Source organism: Meleagris gallopavo, chromosome 31, assembly GCF_905368555.1.
Source record: "Meleagris gallopavo chromosome 31, MGAL_WU_HG_1.1, whole genome shotgun sequence".
NCBI lineage: Eukaryota > Metazoa > Chordata > Aves > Galliformes > Phasianidae > Meleagris > Meleagris gallopavo.
The window spans coordinates 423,156-446,550 of NC_139434.1; the positions used below are offsets into that span (position 1 = coordinate 423,156).

Here is a 23,395-nt window from a genome sequence, read left to right on the forward strand (position 1 = left end):
GATCATATCATTTGTTCAGTGCATCATCATGCCCCTCTGTGCACCAGCAGTTATTGTGGAATGCACAGTGATGCCCCCTCTGTGTACCTCCACTTCTTGTGCAATGCGTGGTCCGTCCTCTCCATGCACTTTTGGCACTTGTGCAATGCACAACCACCCCTCCTCATTCAGTGCAAGTCCTTATGCAATGTGCAATCACCCCCCTGTGCACTGCTGGGGCTGTGCAATGAATGGTCATGCCCATCCCTCCCTCTCTCATTCTCTCTTCTTTCCTCCCTCCCTCTGTCCATCCCTCCTTCTTTCTCTCCTTCCCTCTTTCCCTCTCTCCCCCCATCTCTCCATTGCTCTATTTCTTCCTCCCTTCTTCTCTCCCTCCATCTATCTGCCCATCTATCCTTCCCCTTCTCCTTCCTTCTCTCCCTCTCTCCTTCCCCCTCCTTCTCTTCCCCTCTTCTTTCTCCATTCCTCCCTCTCTCCATCCATCCCTCCTTCCCTCTCTCTATTCCTCCTTCCTCCATTCTCCCATCCTTTCCTCTCTTCTTCCCTTCATTTCTTTCCCTCTCTCCCTGTCTCCCTCCCTCCTACCCTCTCACCCTCCCTCCATCCCTTCCTCCTTCCTTCCCTCTCCATCTCTCCATCCCTCCCACCTCTCTCCATCTCTCATCCCTCCATCCTTCCCTCCCTCCTTTACTCCCTCCCTCCTTCCCTCCCTCCTCCTTCCTTTCTTCCCTCCCCCTGCTTCTCTTCCCACCTCTCCCTCCCTCCATCTCCATCTCTCCTTTCCTCCATCCACCCATCCTCCATCCATCCATCCATCCATCCATCCATCCACCCATCCACCCCCCCCTCCCTCTATTCTTTCCTCTCAATCTTCTTCCCTCTCTCCCTCCATCCCTCCCTCCCTCTCTCCCTTCATCCTCTCCCTCCATCTCTCCATCCATCCATTCCTCTCTCCATCCCTCCCTCCATTCATCCCCACTTCTCTCTGTATCTCCATCCTTCTCTCCTTCCCTCCCTCCCCTCCCCCACATCTCCACCCCTCCTTCCCTACTCCAACCCGTGCCTCAGTTTCCCCACCGCACACACAGCGCCGAGCCCCATCTTTGTCACTTTGCTCCTTTATTTGTGGGGCAGGGGGTGGCACCTCGCCGTCCCCTCTCAGTAGCTACGCACTTTGACCTCTTTGCTCTCAGACACCACTTTGCCATCCACCATCCTCTGGGTGCTGCGCTGCGTAGTGACCGTCCCCTCTGTCCCCAGAGCATCCTGCAGACTGTGGGGCAGGGGTGTCCCCGTGTCACACCTAGGGGTGTCCCCACCCCTATGTGGCCCACCCCTGTTACCCACTCCTGTCACCCACCCCTGTGTCACCCACCCCTATGTGGCCCACCCCTGTTACCCACTCCTGTCACCCACCCCTGTGTCACCCACCCCTATGTCACCCACACCCGTTACCCACTCCTGTCACCCTCCCCTGGGTCACCCACCCCTATGTCACCCACACCTGTTACCCACTCCTGTCACCCACCCCTGTGTCACCCATCCCTATGTCACCCACCCCTGTGTCACTCAGCCCCATGCCACCCTTTCCCACTGCTACCCCAAGGAACTTGGAGGGGACATCGGGGCTGGGGGAAGGAGGGGGCTGGGGTGCCTGGCCACTGGTTGCCACCACTGTCCCTGTGCTGTCCCCAAATGTCCCAGCAGATAGGACTCGGATGTGTGTGTACCCACAGCTCATCTCTGGTGTGTGTCACCACTGTCCCTTTGCTGTCCCTACAGAATCCCCACTGGGTGTCACTGCTGTCCCTTTGCTACCCCTATAGGATCCCTAAGGGATGCCACTGCTGTCCCCTTTTTGTCCCTGTAAGGCCATGGAGCTCAGGATCTGCACATCCCAGAACTGGGGCTTGCCCCATTGAATGCCACCACTGTCCCCTTGCTGCCCCCAAACATCCCAGAGGATGGGACATAGACATCTCAACACTTGGTCTTGTCTCACTGAATGCCACCACAGTCCCCTCTCTGTCCCTAAAGGACTACACAGGGGCTCACCCCACTATGTGCCATCACTGTCTCCTGTCTGTTCCTGTAGGGTCATGGAGGTCAGAATGTGGACCCAGCACTGGGGCTCAACACTGATGGGTGCCATCATTGTCCCCTTGCTGTCCCCTCTCTATTCCTATGGGGCCACAGAGGTCAGGACCTGCGCATCCCAAGATTTGGTCTCACCCCACTGAATGCCACCACTCTCCCCTCTATCTGTCCCTGTAGGGTCACAGAGGTCAGAACTTGGACTTCCCAGCACTGAGACTCAACACTGATGGATGCCATCGTTGTCCCCTCACTGTCCCCTCTCTGTCCCTTTAGAACCACAGAGGTCAGGGCCTACACAATTGGGTGGGTCTCTTTCCACTGAATGCCACCACTGTACCCTTGCTGTCCCCAAACATTCCAGCAGATGGGACATGGACATCCCAACACCAGGGCTCACCCCACTGTCTGCCATCACTGTCCCCTATCTGTCCTTATAGGGTCATGGAGATCAGAACATAAAATTCTCAGCACTGGGGCTCAACACTGATGGATGACATCGTTGTCCCCTCACTGTCCCCTCTCTACCCCTGGAGGACCACAGAGGTCAGGACCTACACATCCCAATGCCAGCTCTCACTCCACCCAGATGCCCACAGTCCCACAGCGGTGCCATCCCCCATGTCCCACCTGAACCCCTCTCCTCCCTCGAGCAGCGCACGGTACGTGGCAATCTCAGCCTCCAGCTTGCTCTTGGCGTCCTGCAGTGCGCAGTACTCCCGGTTCTGACGCTGCAGTTCTGCCCGTGCCTGCGCCAGCTCCTCCTCCCCGCGCAGGATCAGGCCCTGCAGCTGCTCCAGCTGCGCCCCGTATCGCGCCTCCGTCTCAGCCAGGCTGCCCTCCAGCCCCGCGTTCTGCAGCGTGACCCCAAGAGCTCAGTGGGGGTGAGGGGCCTGAAACTCCCCCCTCCCCCCAATTCCCTCACTCAGTGGGGTCATCCTCTATGAGGTTGGGTGCTCTTGGGATCAGGGACGTCCATGTAGTCACTCCTTATGGGACTGAATGGTTTGTGGGACTGCCATGGGGTCGTGCACTATGGGGTTGAGGGCTCCTGGCATCAGGAAGCCCCATGGAGTCACTCTTTATGGGGCTGGATACCTCACAGAACCTCCATGGGGACATCCCCTACAGGGTTGGGGGCTCATGAAGACAGGACCCCCATGGGCCCACACTTTATGGGGCCAGGTGGCTCACAGGACCCCCATGCTGTTGCACTCTATGGATCAGGAGGCTGGTGGGACCCCTATGGAGTTGTACTCTATGGGGTTGGGGGGGCTGATGGGATCTCCATGGGGTAATGCACTATGGGGCTGGGGGCTCTTGGGACCCCTATGGAGTTGTACTTTATGGGGTCAGGGGGCTGGTGGAACCTCCATGGGACAGCACTCTATGGGGTCGGAGGCTCATGGGGTCAGGGACTCCCATGGAGACCCACTTTAAAGGGCTGGGTGGCTCACAAGGCACTTCTACGGGGTTGGGGGGCTGATGAGATCCCAATGGGGTCACACAATATAGGATTGGGGGCTGTGGGGTCACTCTATGGAGTCAAGATGCTGTGCAGTCACTCTCTATGGGGTCAGAGGACTGTAGGTTCACTCTACAGTGCCAAGATGCAGTGGGGTCATTCTCTTTAGGATGAGAGGGCTGTGGGGTTACTCTATGGCGCCAGGGGGCTGTGGGGTTGCGCTTTGGGGTCACCTGGCTGCGCAGAGCATCCAGGTCGATCTCCAGACTCTGCACTGAGCGGCGCAGCTCCAGCAATCGGCTCCGTGCTGTGTCCACCTCCTTTGTGCTCTGTGTCACCTCCAGCGTGGTCTCTGTGATCTGGGGGGGGGGGGGGGGGGCAGGAGAGGGAGTGGGGGGCACAAATAGATCCAGGGGAGTCAGCAAAATGGAGCCCGTCAGGAGGGTCCTCAGTATTGGGTGAAGATTGCATTGGAAGATGATCCCACTGCATTGGAAGATGATCCCACTGTGGGGTCCCCATTGGTTGGGGGATGTCCCTAATGTTGGGTAAGGACAGCGCTGGGGAATGTCCCCACTATGGGCCTTGTGTCCCCTGTGAAGGGGGTGTTCCCCAAGGGATGTGCCCTGTGTGCAACTGACACACTCAGAGGGCCACCAGGACACCCCACAGACCACCCCAAGGATTGTAGGAACAGCCCAAAGACCCCTTGAAAAACCCCAAAGACCACTGGAACACCCCAAGAACTATAGGAACACCCCAAAGACCACCAGAACACCCCAAGGGCCATTGGAACACTCCAAGGACTATAGGAACACCCCAAAGACCACCTTGAAAGACCCTAAAGGCTCCTAGAACACCCCAAGGAGTATAGGAATGCCCCAATGACTGTAAGAACAGCCAAAGACCACCAGAACATCCGAAGAACTATAGGAACACCCTGAGGACTATGGGAACACCCCAAAGACTCCTTGAGAGACCCCAAAGATCACCAGAACACCCCAAGAACTATAGTTACACCCCGAGGACTATTGAAACACCCCAAAGATCCCTTGAAAGACTCCAAAGACCCCCTAGGACTGTAGGACCACCTGTTGCCCCCACTGCTTCTCCAGCTCCTCCAAGTTCTTCTTGGCCAACACGTCGTATTGTGCCCGCAGCTCTGCCAGTGCTTGGCCCAGGTCCTGCGCCTGCGGTGCATCCACCTCCACCGTCAGCCCCGCGGAGGCCGCCTGGCCCTGCAGTGCATTCACCTCCTGCCGGGGGACAACAGGTCCTGGTTTGTCCCCCTGTGCTCTTGATGTGTCCCCAGCATTTCTGTGACGTGTTCCAGGCATCTCCCCAGAGTGTCCCTGATGTGTCCCCGGTGTGTCTGTGATGTGTCCCTGGTATGTTCTCAGTGTTCACAGCCCCCACTGTGTCCCTAATGTATCCCCAACACGTTCTCAGTGTGCCCCCGCTGTGTCCCTAAGGTGTCTCCATTATGTCCTCAGTGTGTCCCTAATGCATTCCCAACATGTCCACATTGTGTCCCTAAGGTGTCTCCAGTATGTCTTCAGCTCAGTGTGTGCCTAACGCATTCCCAACATGTCCCCAATGTGTCCCTAATATGTTCCCATGGTGTCCCCAATATTTCCCTAATGTGTCCCCAGTGTGTTCCCAACATGTCCCCAGTAGGTCCCAGTGCACGTATCCCCAGTGTGTCCCTGAGACATCCCCAGCATGTTTTCAATGTGTATCCAATGCGTTCTCAACATATCCCCAATGTGTCCCCCAGTGCGACCCTAATGTGTCCTCAATGTATACACGATGTTCTCAACACTTTCCAGATGTGTACTCAATGCGTTCCTGATGTGTCCCCAACATGTCCCCAATATGTTCCCAGTTTGTCTCAAGTATGTCCCTAATGTGTCCCCAATGTGTACTCAGTGTGTCCCTAATGTATCCCCAACATGTTCCCAATGTGTACCCAATCCATTCTCAGCGTGTTCCCACAATGTCCCCAGTGTGTCCCCAGTGTGTCCCTAACATGTCCCTAACATGTTCCCAATGTGCACCTGACATGTTCCCAATGCGTTCTCAATGTGTCCCCAAAGTGTCCTCAATGTGTCCCAAAGTGTCCTCAATGTGTCCCCAAGGTGTAACTGACACGTCCCCAGTGTGCCAACATGTCCTTAATGTGCCCCCAACGTGTTCCCAGTGTCCCAGTGTGTCCCTGATGTGTACCCAACATGTCCCCAGTGTGTCCTCGATGTGTCCTTGATGTGTCCCTGATGCTGCCCCACCCCACCTCCTCGTGGTTCTTCTTCATGAAGATGAGCTCCTCACGTAGTGCCTCGATCTCCCCCTCCAGCTGCAGCCGTGCCATGTTGGTGTCATCCAGCACCTTGCGCAGCCCTGCAATGTCGCTCTCCACCGACGTGCGGATGGCCAGCTCTGCCTCGTACCTGCATGGCACCGGCTCTGGTCTGTTATCCCACCCCATCCCCATCCCACCCCATCCCTGTCCCATGAATCACACCCCATTCCCATTCCCATTCCCATTCCCATTCCCATTCCCATTCCCATTCTCATCCCACCCCATCCCTATCCTCATCCCACCCCATTCCCAACACTATTCCCATCTATGTCCCTGTCCATTTTCCCATTCCCATATCTACCATCCCTATCCCCATCACTATCCTCATCCCTGTCCTCGTATCCCACTCATGTTCTCATCTGTTTCTCTCCTGTCCTCATCCCTACCACATTCCCATCCCCATCTCATGCCTATCTCCATTCCCATTCCTGTTTCTGCCCCCATCCTATCCCCATTTCCAAACTCATTCCCATCCCTATCCCTGTCCCCAATACCATTCCTATCCCTGCTCCACCTCATCACTTTCCCCTGTCCCATCTCTGTCTTACCCCATCCCTGTCTCTGCATCCATCTCTATCCCCATCCATGTCCTCATCTCTGTTTTTGTTCTTGTTTCCATCTACGTCCTATCTCAATTCTGATCCCTATTCCCATCCCCATTCCCATTCCTCTCTCTGCCCTCATCTCATCTCATCTCATCTCATCTCATCTCATCTCATCTCATCTCATCTCATCTCATCTCATCTCATCTCCATCCCATCCCTATCCCATTCTCATCCCATCCCAACATCAGTCCCATCCCATCCCATCCCATCCCTATCCCTATCCCATTCTCATCCCATCCCATCCCATCCCATCCCATCCCATCCCATCCCATCCCATCCCATCCCATCCCATCCCATCTCATCCCATCTTACCATTCCCAACCATGTCTTTCTCCACATTGCCATCCCATCCCAATTCCTATTTATGTCCTCATCCCATTCCTGGCCATGTCCCCATCCTATCCCCATCCCAGCCCCACCCCCCATCCAGGCCCCCACCCCGAGCTTCCACCCCTGCTGTCCCTGTCTCACTCACTTCACCCTGAAGTCATCGGCTGCCAGCCGTGCGTTATCGATCTGCAGCACGGTGCGGGCGTTCTCCACCGCGCAGTCATAGATCTGTGGGGCCGTTTGGAGTCACAGGGTGTGAGGACCCCCCAGTGGATTCTCCTCCCTCCCCCCAGTGTGCCCCGGAGAGGGGGGGGGGGGCTGGCAGTGAACTCTTGATCATGTCCTTGTCCCCGTCTTTGTCCCCATTCCTGTCCCCATGTGACTTCAGGAAGGGGTGACCCCACTGTTCTATAGTGCGGAACTGCCTGTGGGGCTCGTCTGCTTAACAAAGGAGCATTAATTAACCCCCCTCCCTCGGCCCCCACGGGCTTGGTCACAGCCCCACGTGGTGCCCCACACCGTCCCACCCCACAGGACTGTTTCTCCCTGGCTCAGCTCCGGGTGCGAAGTCCACCCCTTCCCAACACCATGCAGGTTAATGCTTAACCCTGGGACAACCGCTGGCAGAGCCCTGGGGATGCGATGCCAGGAAGTGGGGGCACACTGATGGGGCCCAGGGTATGTGGTGCCAGTGCCCCAACTTACCCCCTTCTCACCCCAGCCCCAGCCCCACCCCCACTCCCACCCCAACCAAACTCAGCTCAACACCATCTCTATCTCCAATCCCACTGCATCCTAACCCCACCCCATTCCCATTCCCATTCCCATTCCCATTCCCATTCCCATTCCCATTCCCATTCCCATTCCCATCCCAACCCTATCCAACACCAACCCTACCCCCTCCCAACACTAACCCCATCTTCATCCCACCCTCATCCTCATCCTAACCCCAACTCCACTACCATCCCAATCTCAACCATCCCCATCCCATCCCATCCTCAACCCAACCTCAACCCATTCCCATTCCAGCTCAACCCCAACCCATCCCAACCCCAACCCTATCTCCTTCCCATCCCCATCCCAGCTCACCCCATTTCCATCCTAACCCAATCCTATTTCCATTCCCATCATAACCCCAACCTAACCCAACCCCATTTCCATTCCCATCCCATTCTCATCCCATCTCCATCTCCATCCTACCCCAACCCCATTCCCATTCCCTTCCCCATTCCTACCCGAACCCCACCCCATCCTAACACAATCTCAATCCCATTCCTATTTCCATTTCCATTTCCATTCCCATTCCCATTCCCATACCACCCAATCCCCTTCTTCACCCCGACCCCATTCCCATTCCTATCCTAACATAATCCCAGTCCCATTCCTACTTCCATTCCCACCCTATCCCACCCCATCCCCATCCCGACCCCAACCTGAACTCCATTCCCATTCCTATTCCCATTTCCCATACCCCAAACCCTCCGCATCCTAATCCAAGCCCATTCCCACTCCTATCCTCATCCTAATCCAGCCCCATTCTCATTCCCATCCCAACCCCAACTCCATTCCCATTCCTATTCTCATTTCTACCCCAACCCCTCCCCATTCTAATCCAAACCCATTCCCATCCCTACCCCAACCCCATCCCCCGCCATACCCCTCACCTTGTCACGCAGCTGCTGGATGGTGTCCCAGTAGTTCCCCCAGTCACGGGTGCTGGGTCCCCTCTTGGCCAGGCTCTCCCGGATCTGTGCCTCCAGGCGCCGGTTGTTGTTCTCCAAGCTACGCACCTTCTCCAGATACGTGGCCAAGCGCTCGTTCAGATCCTGCATCGTCTCCTTCTCGTTCTGCACCACCCCAGACCCAGACAGCAGCAAACCGCCCCCATAACCTGCCCCATAGCCAGCCCCGTAGCTTGCCCCATAGCCGCCCCCATAGCCACCGCCATAGGTGCTGGCGGTGCGGGTGATGGAGATGCGTGACCCCGACCCCCCGGCCCCGGCGTAGACGCTGGCAGCGCTGCTATGAGGAGTGAGGCGACGGATGCTCCCGGTGCGGGACGAGGTGGAGAAAGTGGTGCTGCGGGACAAGCTCATGGTGACGGGTGAACGGACGGATGGATGGACGGACAGATGAGTGGACGGTTGGATGGATGGCGGCGGGGATTTATAGGGAGTGCCAAGCAGGGGGCGGCCCCAAAGAGCCGTTGGCCCTACGCCGATCCCTGGAAGGTGCGGCCGGATCCCGTGCCTTTGGGAATGGCAACGGAAGGGGGGAACAAAGGGGGGCGGAAGAGATCTTGGCCCCACGGCCCCACTGCCCCACGGGGACGCAGCCCCACAGGGACAAGGCTCAGCACTCTGCATTGTGGGGCACCAGGACTCAGCCCCACATATTTAGGAGGACCCCAAGGGTCTCCTTGGGGACACTTTGGGGGCACTTTTATGGACATCTCAGGAACACCTTGGAGACACTTTGGGGTCTCTTTGGGGATACTTTGGGGACACCTTAGGGACACTCCAAGAAAACCCTAGGGACACCTTGGAGGCACCTTGGGGTCTCCTTGGGGACACTTTGGAGGCACTTTGTGGACACTCCAAGGAACACCTTTGGGGACACTTTGGGGGCACTCTGGGGTTTCCTTGGGACCCCACCCTCTACCCCCATGATCCTGCTGGATCCCCTCCCCCCCTCTCCCCTCCCCTCCCTTATCTACTGGCTCAGAGATGCATCAGCACTGCATTCCGCCCTTATCGTCCCATCGCTGAGCACACAGGGAAGGGGGGAAGGGGGTGGGGGAGCTGTGCATTTTTGCACGACTGCATGCCTTTGCACGAGCGTTCACTTCTGCATGTGTGCAGCACACACACCCGTCTCCATGCAAGCTTATGGTGTTCACAAGCTTCTCTCTGCTGCAAAAATGGGCATTTCAGCACCGGAATGTGTTTTCAGCCTTGCACGAGGGCACACTTTGCACGAGCACACACTTCTCCATGAGCATACGCTGCTTCAAAAGCACTCCCTGCTATAAAAATGGCTGTGTGCACCTTGCACTTTTTGCATGAGTGCACACTTTGCATGAGCATGCACCTTTGCAAACACACTTTCCCTTACACAAACAGGACCTCTGTGTGTGAACTGCTGTGTTGCACGAGCACGCGCTTTTGCACAAGCATGTCTTATGAGCACTGTCTTTTGCACAAGCACAGATCTTTGCACAAGCACATACAGCTTTGCACGAGCACAGACTTTTGCATGAGCTGAAGCCCCCAAGATGTCACCTCATAACCCCATAGTGCCACATCAAGACCCCATAGTGTCACCCTGAGCCCCCCAGAGTGTCATCTCGTGACCACATAGTGCCACATCATGACCCCATGGTGTCAATTTGAGCCCATGGTGTCACCTGAAGACCCTGTGGTGTCAGCTTGAGCCCCCAAAGTGACATCTGGTGATCCCATGGTGCCACCTGAAGACCCCAAGGTGTCACCTCAGAACCTCATAGTGCCACCTCAGGTCCCCATGGTGTCAACCTGACCCCCCGAAGAGCCATCTGAAACCTCCAGGGTGTCACTTCATGACCCCAAAGTGCCACCTTAAGACCCCATAGTGTCACCTGAATCCCCCATGGTGTCACCTTGAGACCCCAAAATGCCACCTGCAGTCCCCAGGGTGTCACCTCAACGCCACAGTGCCACCTGATGACCCCATGATACCGCCTCACGACCCCATAGTGCCACCTCAAATCCCCATGGTGTCACCCTGAGCCCCCAGAGTGCCACCTGAAGCCCCAGAGTCTCACCTTGAGCCCCCAAAAGCCACCTGAAACCCCTAGGGTGTCACCTCATGACCCCAAAGTACCACCTGAAGCCCCTATAGTGTCACCTGAAACTCCATAGTGTCACCTTTAGCCTCCATAGTGTCACCTTTAGCTTCCATAGTGCCACCTCAACTCCCCATAGTGTCACCTTGAGCCCCCAAAGTGTCACCTGGAGACCCCAAATGCCACCTGAAAACGCCATAGTGTCACCCTGAAACTCCAGAGAGCCAGCTGGAGACCCCAAGGCGTCACCTTGAGCCCCCACATTGCCACCTGAAGCCCCAGTGGACCCACCCTAAGCCTCCCCCCCCGGGCACACCCCAAACTCCATCTGTGTTTGGGTGCTGCAGCACCCATGGGTGTTTCGGTGGAGGGGGGGTGGCAGGTGATGGTGATGGTGACGTGGTGACGTGGGGGCCAGCAGCCCGTCAGCGCTGTCCCCGTCACCAAAGCCCGGCCCAGCCCAGCGCAAACAAAGGCAGGCACAGAGCTTTGGCCCCCACCCAAAATTCCGCCCCAACCCCCACCCTGGGAGGACAACAAAGGGTCACCACGCTCGGGAGGGGGGGGGGGGGGGAAGGGAGAGGATGGGAATATTGAGGTGGGGACCTCAGGGTGACACACAGGGGCTGGGGGGTGTGGAGGGGAGCTGGTTGTTGTCCCTTTCGGTGTTGTGGGGGGGGGAATTTATGGGCGCTGGCGTGGGGACTCCCCCCCTCCCTCCGTTCTATAGGGCTGGGGCTGCCCTATGGGGATGTGCCCATCTTCCCGTGTCTCAGTTTCCCGATTGTAAGAGCGGCTCATAGGCTTGCACCCTCCCATCCCTCGTGCTTCAGTTTCCCCATTTGAAAGGGGGGGAAGGTCATAGGGTTGCTCCCTCTCCCCCCCTCCTCCCCCTGTGCCTCAGTTACCCTACATGTAGGGGCCTCTTTGGGAAATCCCCACCCCCTCCAGGTGTTGTGGGGATGGCAGGGAGGTCTCACACAACCCACAGACCCCTGCCCCCATCCACCCCCCCCTCCAAGCTCCCCCTTCCCGTCCTGCCGGCGCTGAGCACTGGGAATTCCTTTGAGATAAGAGTGGCTCTGGGGGGGGCTGTGTGGGGTGGGGGAGGACATTCCATAGGGTCGGGGAGAGAGTGGGGGAGGGGGGCATCTCCTGGAGGTTGGGATGGGGGGATACTTCTCCTGGCCAGGCCAGTGGGGGCTGGGACAGGGATGGGTTGTTGGCCATGATGGGACAGCGGTTGGTGGCCATAGTGGGACAAGGACAGGAGGCCACAGTGGGTCTGGAACAGGTTGGTGGCCGTGGTGAGACAAGGACAGGTGGCCATTGTGGGACATGGAAAGGAGGCTACCATGAAACAGGGACAGGTCAGTGACTGTGGTGGGACAGGGAGAAATGGTCATGATGGGACAGGGATGGATTGATGGCTGTAGGGGGACAAGAATGGTGGCCATCATGGGACAGGAACAAGGGGCCGTAGTAGGACAGGGAGAGTTGTTGACTGTAGAGGGACGTGGTTGGTAGCCATAGTGAGATAGGGACAGGTTGGTGATGGTGAGACAGGGATGGGTGGGTGGCCGTGGTGGGACAGTGGTTGGATGCCATCGTGGGACAGGGACAGATGGCCATCATGGGATGGGATCGAGTTGCTGGCCATGGTAAGACATGAATGGGAAGGTGGGACCAACACTGTTCCCCATCGAGTGAGCTCCCTGGGGCTTCTCCACATGGATGAAGGCATGTGCTGGGGACACAGCAGTGCAGACATGGGCTGAGGACACGAGGTGGCTCTGGGATTAGGGGACATGCTTCAGGAACTCCGTTTGGGAACGGGATTTGGGGACAGATTTTGGGAACTCCATTAGGGGCTGGGATTTGGGGACACTCCTGCAGGTGGATATCATGGTGGGTGGCAGCTGCATTTGGGGCTGAGCACTGAATTCACATCAAGTGAATAAATGTAGACCCGATGTGCCACAGCAATCCCAACGGATCCCAGCAGATCCCAGTAGATCCCAGTAAGCCACAGTGGATTGCGGCCGTTCCGAAGGGGTTAACGGAGCAGCACAGCGCTCCTCCCCTGGGCGGCAGGATGCAGCCCCACTCACCCGCCCCACAGCCGGCCCGTCCTGTCCTACAACCCCTACCACAATCCTACAACCTGTCCTGCAACCCGCACCGCAATCCTGCAACCCGTCCTGCAACCCACCCCACAGCCGTCCTCCTGCCCGCCCCACAATCCGTCCTGCGGCCCTTCCTGCAGCCCCACGGCGCAGCCCGCCCTGTAGCCCGCCCCATAGCCCTGCCCACCGCCCGCCCCACACCTCCTCCCTCCTACGCAGCGCGGAGCTCCGACACTATTCCCAAAACTCTCCTGTAACCTTTCCCAAAACTCTTCTCCAAATTGTCTTCCAGCCTTCCCAAAATCTTCTCCCAACCCTATAACTTTCTTCCAACACTACAACTGCCTCCCAGCCTTCTTCCAATCCTATAAATCTTCCAACCTTCTACCAACCCTACAACCTTCTTCCAAACTTCTTCCAACCCTACAACCATTTTCTATCCTTCCTCCAACCCCACAACCTTCTTCCAGTCCTACAACCTTCTTCCAACCTTCTCCCAATCCTACAACCATCTCCCAAACTTCTTCCAGTCCTACAACCTCCTTCCAACCTTCTACCAACCATCTTCCAACCCTACAACAACCTTCCAAACTTTCTCCAATCCTACAACCTCCCTCCAACCCTATAATTTTCTTCCAACCATCTTCTAACTTTCCTTCAACCCTACAACCATCTTCTAACTTCTTCCAACCCTACAACCATCTCCCAACCCTACGACCTTCCTCCAGCCTTACTCCAACCCTAAAACCTCAGCCCCCCTGACACCACCATGTCTGTCACCATCACCAGGAAATCTGTGCGGAGCAGCTCGGCCGTCCCGGTCCGATCCTTCAGCTCCCGCTCCTTCACCGCTGGCCCCGCCGTGAGGATGAGCGCGGCCTCAGCCTTCGGCACCCTCAGTGGGAGCCGTTTTGGGGTGGGGGGGATGCAGCGGGGTCCTGTGACCGTGTCTGGGGGTGGCATTGCTGCCGTCACCGTCAATCAGAGCCTGCTGACCCCCCTCAACCTGGACATCGACCCCGACATCCAGCAGGTGCGCAAGGAGGAGAAGGAGCAGATCAAGACCCTCAACAACCGCTTTGCTTCCTTCATTGACAAGGTGAGGCCACCCCATAGCTGCCCCCATTGTGTTTGGGTGGCACTCGGGGTAGGGAGGAGGGGGGAGGGGGTCACAACTGTTTCCTGAGCTCCGGTGACCCTGAAGTCCCCTGGGGGTGGGGTGGGAGGTGGCTGCGAGGCTGCCGGGGCATTCTGAGCCTGTAGGGACACTGAGAGACCCCCCCTGGGACATCCTGAGCTGCCTTAGGGACACTGAGAAACTTCTGGAGACACTGAGACTCCCTTAGGGACCTCCTGAACCCCCCTTAGGGACATTGAAACCCCCCTGGGGGACACTGAGACACTTTCAGGGATCTTGAGATCCCTTTAAAGACATTGAGAACCCCTTGGGGACATTGAGTCCCCCTTAAAGACATCGAGACTGTTTTGGAGGACACTGAGACTCCCTCAGAGACACTGAGACCCCCTTAGGGACCTCCTGAGACCCTTGGGACATTGAGACACTTTGGGGAACACTGAGACCCCCTCAGGGACACTGAGACACTTTTGGGAACATCCTGAGCCCCCTTAGGAGCATTGAAAGCCCCTTGGGACATTTCTACCCCCTTAGGGAACTCCAGAGCTCCTTGGGGACATCCCAATCCCCCTTAGGGATATTGAGACATTTGGGGACATTGAGATCCCCTTAAGGACCTTCAGAACCCCTTAAGGATCTCCTGAACCCCTTGGGGATGTTGAGACACTTTTGTGAACATCCCAAGTCCCCTTAGGGCCATTGAGGGAACATTAAGGCCCCCCTTAGGGACATCCTTGGCCCCTTAAGGACATTGAAACCTCCTTGGGGACATTGTGACCCCCATGGTGACTTCTGAGCCCCCTGGGGATTTGCTGAGTCCTCTGGGGACATTGAAATCCCTTTGGGGGCATTGTAGTCCTTTGGGGACATACTGAGCCTCTTGGGGACATTGAGACCCCCTTAGGGGCTTACTGACCCCCTTTTGATCCTCTGGGACTCCCTGAGCCCCTTGAGGACCTCCAAGCTCCTTCAGATGCTTCCTGAGGCCCTTGTGGACATTGGGACCCCCCCCAGGGACCCCTTTGTCCCCTTTGGGACCTTCTAAACCCCTTGGGAACATCCTGGAAATGTTTGGAAATCTTTGGGGATACTGAGATCCCCTTGGGGATATCATGTTCCTCTCTGGAACCTGCCAACCCCTTTGCACACATTTTAGACCCATTTTGGACCCCCCTGGGGACACTGTGACCCCCTAAAGGACCCGCTGTCCCCTTTGGGGACACTCTGGGGGTACATCCATGTTCCATCCCAGTACCAGATATGGTGACAAAGCCAAGGGGTGGGGAGTGGTGTGGGGTGGGACCTGGGGGGGTGGTGGCATTCTCCCTCTGTCCCATTGTCCCCTTTTTGTCCCCTTCTGCTGCAGTCAGTCCCCCTACCAGCATCACATCACTGTGTCCCCATAACCCCACCCTCACATCCTGTATCTCATATCCCAATGCCACCAACTCCACATCCCCACTCACCCACTTGCCCACCTCCAACATCCCCATGTGTCCCCATATCCAGCATCCTCATATCCCCATGTCCCCACATCTTCATATCCAACATTTCTACAGCCCCTTGTCCCTATATATTCACAGCCCCACGTCTCAATGTCCCCATGTCCCCAAATGCCCACATCCCCCTTTCCCCATACACTCACATCTCCACGTCCTCATGTCCCCATATAACTAGAACCCCACATCCCTGTATCCCACATCCCCATGTCCCCATTTCCAATGCCTCCATGGCCCCACACCCCACATTCCCCTGTCCCCATATACCCACAACCCCATATCCCCATATCCCAGTGTTCCCATGTCCGCACATCCCTGTGTCCCCATATCCAACACTGGTGGCCCCACACCCCCACATCCCCATATCCAATGCCTCTGCAACCCCACATTCCCATGTCCCCATGTCCCTATATATCCACATCCCCCTGTCCCCATATACTCACATACCCATGTCCTCACGTCACTGAATACCCACATCCCCACATCCTTGTGTCCCTACATCCCCCCATCCCCATACCCAATGCCTCCGTTACCCCACACCCCACACCTCCTATCCCCATCCTCGTATCCCACACAGCACGGTGACCCCCTTGTGTCCCCCCTCTCCCCAAGGTCCGGTTCCTGGAGCAGCAGAACAAGATGTTGGAGACCAAATGGAATCTCCTGCAGTCTCAGCAGCCACAGCGCAGTGACCTGCGGGGGCTCTTTGAGGGCTACGTGGGGTCCCTGAGGAGACAGCTGGAGGGGCTGAGCCAGGAGCGGCTGCGGCTGGAGGCTGAGCTGGGCAGCATGGAGGGGCTAGTGGAGGACTTCAAGAACAAGTGAGGAGGGGGCAGCTGGGTGGCCCTCAGGTGGCCCTCAGGTGATGGGATGGGGTTGTCCCCTCCGAGCAGCACTGTGGTGGCTTTGGCTTATGGGATGATTGACCCAATGCTCTGGGAAGGGGCTCCCCATGTCCCCTTGTCCCTTTGTCTCTATGCCTCCCTGTTTCCACATCCCCTTGTCCCCATGTTCTCTTTTCCCCATATCCCTATATCCTCATGTCCCTAAGTCCCTATGCCCCATTGTCCCCGTCCCTTTGTGCCTGTGTTCCCTTGTCCCCATATTCCATTGTTCCTCTGTCTCATTGTCCCCATTTCCCATTGTTCTCCCATCCCCATGACCCTGTGTCCTCTTATTTACATGTCCCATTGTCCCCCCATCCCCATGTATCCACGTCCCCATATCCCCCTGTCCTCTTGTCATATGTCCCAACATCTCCCCTTGTCCCCCATCTCTGTGTATTCCCAGGTCCCCTTGTCCCCATTTCTTCCATGCCCCACATCCCCACATCCAAGTTTCCATTTCCCCATGCCCCATATCTCCATGTCCTTGTACCCCTGGGTCCCAATGTCCCCATGCCCCATGTCCCCCTGTGTCCTTGCATCTTTGGATCCCCATGGCCCCCATGTCCCTATGTCTCCTGTCCTTACACTCCCCATAGTCCCCTTGTCCCTCATCCCCATGTCCCTGTACCTCTGGGTCTCCACATCCCACATCCCCATTTCTCCATGTCCTCCATCCCTTCCACGTCCCATGTCCCCATGTCCTTGCCCCTCTCTGTCCCCATGTCCTCACACCAAGCCCTCTACCCTGCAGGTACGAAGAGGAGATCAACCACCGCACTGAGAAGGAAAATGAGTTTGTGCTGCTGAAAAAGGTGAGTGGGCTTGAGGTGATGGGGCTGGGGGGCAAGGAAACTGGGAGTGATGGGGCTGAGGGTGATGGGACTAGGAATAATGGGGCTGGGGGTAGTGAGGCTGGGGTTGATGGTGATGGGAGGCAGTGGGGCGGGAGGTCTTGGATACAGGAGCAATGGGGCTGGAGGCCAATGGGGTCAGGGGCAGTGGAGCTGGGGGCAGTGGGGCTGGGGGCAATGAAGCTGAGGGGCAGTGGGGCTGGAAGTCTTGGGGACAGGGGCAGTGGGGCTGGAGGACAATGGGGACAGAGGCAATGGAGCTGAGGGGAATAGGGTTGGGGGCTGATGGGATTGAGGGCAATGGGGCTGGGAGACAATGGGGTTGGGGGTAATGGGGCTGGGAGGCAGTGGAACTGCGGGCAACGGGGTTGGAGGCTGATGGAACTGGGGGAAGCGGGACTCGGGGACAATGGGGCTGAGGGACAGTGGGGCAGGAGGTGTTGAGGCCAGGGGTAATGGGGTTGGAGGGCAATGGAGCTGGGGGTAATGAGATCGGGGACTGATGGGACTGGGGTTAATGGGGCTGGGGGACAATAGGGACAGAAGGCAGTGGGTCTGGGGACAATGAGTCTGGGGATAATGGGGCTAGGGGGCAGTGGGAGCTGATCCAATGCTACCGCACCCCAGGATGTGGACGAAGCATACATGAGCAAAGTGGAGCTGGAGTCACGGCTGGAGAGTCTGACGGATGAGATCAACTTCCTGCGGCAGCTCTATGATGAGGTGGGGGCTTCACAGCAGCCCCCCATGGGACCACCGCATCAGGGAGGGGGCTGTTCCCCCAGCTCAGCCCCATCTCCTTCCCCATTGCAGGAGCTGCGGGAGATGCAGTCGCAGATCTCCGACACCTCCGTGGTGCTGTCCATGGACAACAGCCGCAGCCTGGACCTGGACAGCATCATTGCAGAGGTGAAGGCACAGTATGAGGACATCGCCAACCGCAGCCGGCTGGAGGCTGAGACCTGGTACCAGAGCAAGGTGAGGGGTGGGGAGTGGGGGTCAGTGGTGGGGGGGATGCTCTGGACTCACCCCAGCTCTGTTCTTTGGGATTCTCCATCTGCTGGGATTCTGTGCTCTGTCCCTTGAGATGTTCCGTGTCCCAAGATGTTCTCCTCCTGAGAGGATGTTCTGTCCTTTGGGTTCCTCTGTGCCTGAGGAGGAGCTGTTCCTCAGAATGCTCCCTCCACCACTTTGGGAAACTCCATCCTTTTGGGGTCCTCTATCCCTTGGGGGTCTCTATCCCTTGGGATCCTTCACCCCTTTGGGGCATTCCATCCCTTGGAGTTTTCTACCCCTTGGGAATCTCCACCCCTTGGGAATCTCCATCTCTTGGGAATCTCCATCCCTTTGGGATTCTCCATCCCTCGGGATTCACCATCCCTTTGGGGTTTCCCATCCCTTGGGATCCTCCATCCCTTGGGGGTCTTCCATCCCTTGGGGGTCTCCATCCTTTGGGATCCTCTATGACTTGGAATGCTCTGTCCCCAAGGATCCTCCATCCCTTGAAAGGATCCATGACCTGGAACACTGCATCCCCTGGGTCACTCCATCCCCTGGATCTCACCATCCATGCCCCCAACTGTTCCATCCCTTGTTCCCTCTGGAATCCTTTATCTCTTGGGATGCTCCATGACTTAGAATGCTCTCCCCCTCCCCAGGACCCTCACCCATCCCATAACACTCTCCATCTCCAGGACCCACCCTGCCCTGGGGATGCCCTATGCCCCAGACTCCCCGTCCCGCTCTCCATCCCGCTCCCCACCGCCGTCTCGCCAGCCCCACGCTCCCGCCCTCGCCCCACATCCCAGCCCCAGGGCCAGGCGCTGCTCGTGGTGTCTGCGGCGTGGGCGAGTTGCAGACCGGCCCGGTGTGACGCAGCCCTGGCCCCAAGCACTCCTCTGGGCACGGGCTTGCCTCTGCTGCTTTGCCCCAGATTTTGGAGCTCATGGGGCTGTCCCCATCCCTGCTGCACTGTGGATTTATGGGGCCAAGATTTTGGAATTCTGTCATGTCAGGATTCTGTGATTTTGGGATTCTGCAATTTCAGGACTCTGTGATTCCAACATTCCATGATTTTGTGTCTCAGCCATTTCCATCGTTCCATGGATTCATGATTTTGAGAGTCCATGATTTCATGAGGTTGTGATTCCACGATTCCATGATTTTCTGATTCCTCAGTTTCATGATTCTGTGATTTCACAGTGATGCAATATCTGGATCCCGATATCTCATGGTCCCACAACTCAGTGGATTCATGACTTTGGGATCCCATGACCACTTGATTTTGGGATCCTGAATTTCCGTAGTCCCACGAGTTTGTGATTGTGTGATCCCCCGATCCCTGATTTCCTGACCCCGCTCCGTGCTCCTGCAGTATGAGGAGCTGAAGACAACAGCTGGTAAACACGGCGACGACCTGCGCAGCACCCGCAGCGAGATCAGCGAGCTCAACCGGATGATCCAGAGGATCCAGGCTGAGATCGAGGTGCTCAAGAACCAGGTCTGGATCCTGCCTGGCTGCGCCTGACCTTCTTCCTCCTCCTCTTCCTTCTCCCCCTCCTCCACTTCTTCCTTCTCCTTTCTTTCCTCCTGCTTTTCTTTCTCCTCTTCCTCCTCCTTCTCTTCTTCCTTCCTCTTCTTCCTCCTCTCCCTCCTCCTCTTCTTCATCCTCCTCTCCCTCCTCCTGCACTTCTTTGTCCTTCTCTTCCTCCTTTTCTTCTCCTCCTCCTCTCTCTTCTCCTCCTCTCTCTTCTCTTCCTCCTCTTCTTTTTCTTTTCCTCCTCCTCTTCCTCTTCTTCTTCCTCCTCCTCCTCCTGTTCTTCTTTCTCTTCCTCTTCCTCCTCTTCTTCCTCCTCTTCTTTCTCCTCTTCTTCCTCTACTTCCTTCTCTTCTTCATCCTCCTCTCCCTCTTCCTCCACTTCTTCCTCCTCTTCTTCCTCCTCCTCTTCTCCCTCACCACTCCATGCCTTCAGCACCCCAACCTCCCACAGCCCCTTTGCACTCTGCAGAGATGATTCTGGTGTGCAATGGGGAGAAGCTGGGGTGCAACTGGGGGAGGGGGAAGAAATAGAGGGATGAAAAGAGGGAGGAATTCTGGAGTGCAATTTGGAGAAGTTGGGGTGCAGAGATGAATGTTGGGGTGCAAGGGGGGAAGCTGCAATGCATTGGGGTGAACTAGGGAGCAATGGGAGGGATGTTGGGATGCATTGGGGAAATGTTTGGGTGCAATTTGGAGAACATGGGGGTACCAGGTTGGGATGCTGAGGTCCAAAGGGGAAACTGGGGTGCAGTGGTGGAAGATGAGATGCAATGGGTGGGATGCTGGGGTGCACTGGAGGGAAGATGCAATACAATGGGATGAACTGGGATGCAATAGGAGGAATGTTGGAGTGCACTGGGGGAATGTTGGGGTGCAATTTGGAGAAGTTGGGGTGCAAAGGAGGGATGCTGACATGCACTGAGGGGAAGCTGAGGTGCAACAAAGGGATGCTGGGGTCCAAAGAGGAAGCTGGGGTGCAATGATAGAAGCTGGGGTGTAAATGGGCAGATGTTAGGGTGCAAATTGGAGAAATTGGGATGCAAGAGGGGGATGCTGGGGTGCGCTGGGGAGGAGCTGGAATGTAAAGAGGGTCTGCTGGGAAACAATAAAGAGATACTGGGGTGCAAGGGGAGGATGATGGGGTGCAGCAAGAAGGATGCTGGGGTCCAGGAACTACCCAAACCCTCATGCAAGGTAAGTCCTCCTGCCCCATCGTCCTGCCCTGCAGCGAGCCACTCTGGAGACAGCCATCGCAGAGGCAGAGGAGCGTGGGGAGATGGCCCTGAAGGATGCCAGAGCCAAACTGTCTGAACTGGAGGCAGCTCTGCAGAAGGCAAAGCAGGACCTGGCCCGGCAACTGCGCGAATACCAGGAGCTGATGAATGTTAAGCTGGCACTGGACATTGAGATTGCGACCTACAGGAAGCTGCTGGAGGGCGAGGAGAGCAGGTGGGATGCTGCACCAGGGTGGAGGGGGACTCCATGGGGTGTGCAGTGTGCTATGGGACGCTGTGGAGATGGTGGAGTTCCTGAGTCATGGAGGCCACACCACATCCCTGCTCCCTGGGCAGTGCTCAGCTGTTGAACCCAAATTCAGCTCCCGTGTCCCCCTGTGCTGCACCGAGCCCTGGACCCAAACTGAGCCCCCAAAGTGTGTCCCCAAATCCCGGGCCCATCTCACATCCTCAGCCCATGTCCACACCACTGTACCCCCAATGCTTTCATCCACCTGTCATCCATCCAACCCATCCCTCCTTCTATCCTTCCCTCCCTCCCTCCCTCTCTCCATTCCTCACACCCTCATTCCCTCTCTCCATCCCTCCCTCCATCTTCCCATCCTTCCTTCCCTCCTTCCCTCCTTTCTTCCCTCTCTCTACCCTTCTGCCCCTCCTTCCTTCCCTCCCTCCCTTCATCCATCCTTCTATTCCTTCCTTCCTTTCCTTCTTCCCTCCCTCCACCCCTTCATTCCTCACTCCCTCATTCCCACTCTCCACCCCTCCCTCCATTCCTCCTTCTCTCCCTCCATTCCATCCCTCCCTCCTCCCATCACCCTCCCTTTCACCCTCTCTCCATCCTTTCTTCCCTCCCTTCCTCCCTCTCTCCATCTCTCCCTCCATTCCTTCTTCCCTCTCTCCCCCCCTTCTTCAATCCTTCCATTCATCCCTCCATTCTTCCCTCCCTCCCCCCCTCCATTCTTTCTTCCCTCTCTCTATCCTTCCCTCCCTCCATTCTTCCCTCCCTCCCTGCATTCTTTTCTCCCTTCCTCCCTCCCTCCCCCTCTCCCTCCATCCTTCCAATCTTCTCTCCCCTCCATCTATCCATTCCCACTTCCCTCCCTCCCACCATCGTGACATCTTCCATCTCTCCCCCACCTCCCTAAATCCCACCCCTTACTCTCCCCCAGGTTGGAGTCAGGAATGCAGAACCTCAGCATCCACACCCGGACCACGGGGTACTCGGGTAAGAGGGGGGGACACAGGGGTTGGACTCACTACCCCCAGCCCCCACCAAGTGCTCAGCATCACCCACTGCACCCCCTCTCCATGCAGGAGGATTCGGGGGGGGCTTTGGGAGCTCCTTCTCCACAGGTTACACTGTGACCCCCCCAGCACTGGAGAGTGCAGCTGTCCCCAAATCTCGTGCCATCGTCATCAAGAAGATCGAGACCCGTGATGGCAAGCTGGTGTCTGAGTGTGCTGATGTCCTCACCAACTGAGCCCCCCCTGCACCTCTCCGGAGACCCCAAAAGGAATGCAACCCCCGGGGACCCTCTCCTTGTTCTGCCCCAGCGCCCTGAGCCAGCACCCTGCTGTCCGTCCATCTGTCCCCTGTCTCCCTGTTTCTATCCAAGCTACAGGATGGGGTGGGAGCTATTGGGGTGCCCCCCACCCCGTGAGATCCCCCTCACACCTCTGGTGCATGCGTGGGGGATGTTGAGGTCCTGCAATAAACCCAATAAACCCAATGAAGCCCCCAACCACGACTGTGCCCACCTGAGGATGGGAGGGGGTTGGGGGGAAAATAGGGGCAGCAATGGGGATCTGGAAGGAGGAGGCTGGTGGTGTCCATGAGCGGGGCAGGGGATGTTTTGGGGTGTCAGGACCTATCCTCAGGTGCCAGGATCTGTTTTAAGCTGCCAGGACCTGCCTGGGGGTACCAGGGTTCTCAGAGTACTATTGTTCACCCTGGGGGCATCAGGTTCCATTTTGGGCTGCTAGGACCCGCCCAGGGTGGGGGGAAGAAGGGGGGAGATCAGGGTTCAGGGGAGTCATTGTCCATCTGGGGTTACCAGGAACCCCTTTTGGGTTGCCAGAACCAACTTTTGGGGTGCCATTATCCATGCTGGGGTGTGAGGGCCCATTTTGGTGTGCCAGAACCAATTTTTGGGGTGCCACAGTCCATCCTGGAGCATCAGAATCAGTTTTGGGGCACCAGAACCCATTTTGGAGTGTTACTGCCCATCCTGCGGTGCCGAGATCCATTTTGAGGTTTCAGGACACATTTTGGGTTGGCAGAACCAACGTTAGGTGTGCCATTGCCTATACTGGTGTCCGAAGACCCATCCTGGGGTGCTGTTGCCTACCCTGATCAACAGGCTCAGTTTTGAGGGACTAGGACCCATTATGGGGTACCATTATCCATCCTGAAGTGCCAGAACCCATTTTAGGGTTCCATTGTCTGT

General features: G+C 57.0%; 2 protein-coding genes across 3 annotated transcripts; one reads left to right on the top strand and one right to left on the bottom strand.

The window, feature by feature from the left end:
- Nucleotides 1-1,102: 1,102 nt before the first annotated feature.
- KRT18 (keratin 18) lies at nucleotides 1,103-9,013 on the bottom strand. The gene is made up of 7 exons (XM_085212204.1): nucleotides 8,518-9,013; nucleotides 6,999-7,081; nucleotides 5,850-6,006; nucleotides 4,651-4,815; nucleotides 3,793-3,918; nucleotides 2,725-2,948; nucleotides 1,103-1,273 (listed from the first exon to the last, which is right to left on the bottom strand). Exons 1-7 carry the CDS (start codon nucleotides 8,947-8,949, stop codon nucleotides 1,159-1,161), a joined length of 1,302 nt encoding a protein of 433 aa, XP_085068330.1. The 5' UTR covers nucleotides 8,950-9,013; the 3' UTR covers nucleotides 1,103-1,158.
- Nucleotides 9,014-12,967: 3,954 nt separating this feature from the next.
- KRT8 (keratin 8) lies at nucleotides 12,968-22,690 on the top strand. Of its 2 annotated transcripts, none has more exons than XM_010727866.3 (9): nucleotides 12,968-13,901; nucleotides 16,049-16,257; nucleotides 17,075-17,135; nucleotides 17,802-17,897; nucleotides 17,988-18,152; nucleotides 19,549-19,674; nucleotides 20,942-21,162; nucleotides 22,118-22,173; nucleotides 22,263-22,690. In XM_010727866.3, the coding sequence occupies exons 1-9, from the start codon at nucleotides 13,572-13,574 to the stop codon at nucleotides 22,427-22,429; spliced, it is 1,431 nt and encodes a 476-aa protein (XP_010726168.1). In that variant the 5' UTR covers nucleotides 12,968-13,571; the 3' UTR covers nucleotides 22,430-22,690. The 2 variants fall into 2 exon arrangements, with proteins under 2 accessions (XP_010726168.1, XP_010726169.1); XM_010727867.4 differs by having other exon boundaries at nucleotides 22,323-22,690.
- The last annotated feature ends 705 nt before the right edge of the window (nucleotides 22,691-23,395 follow it).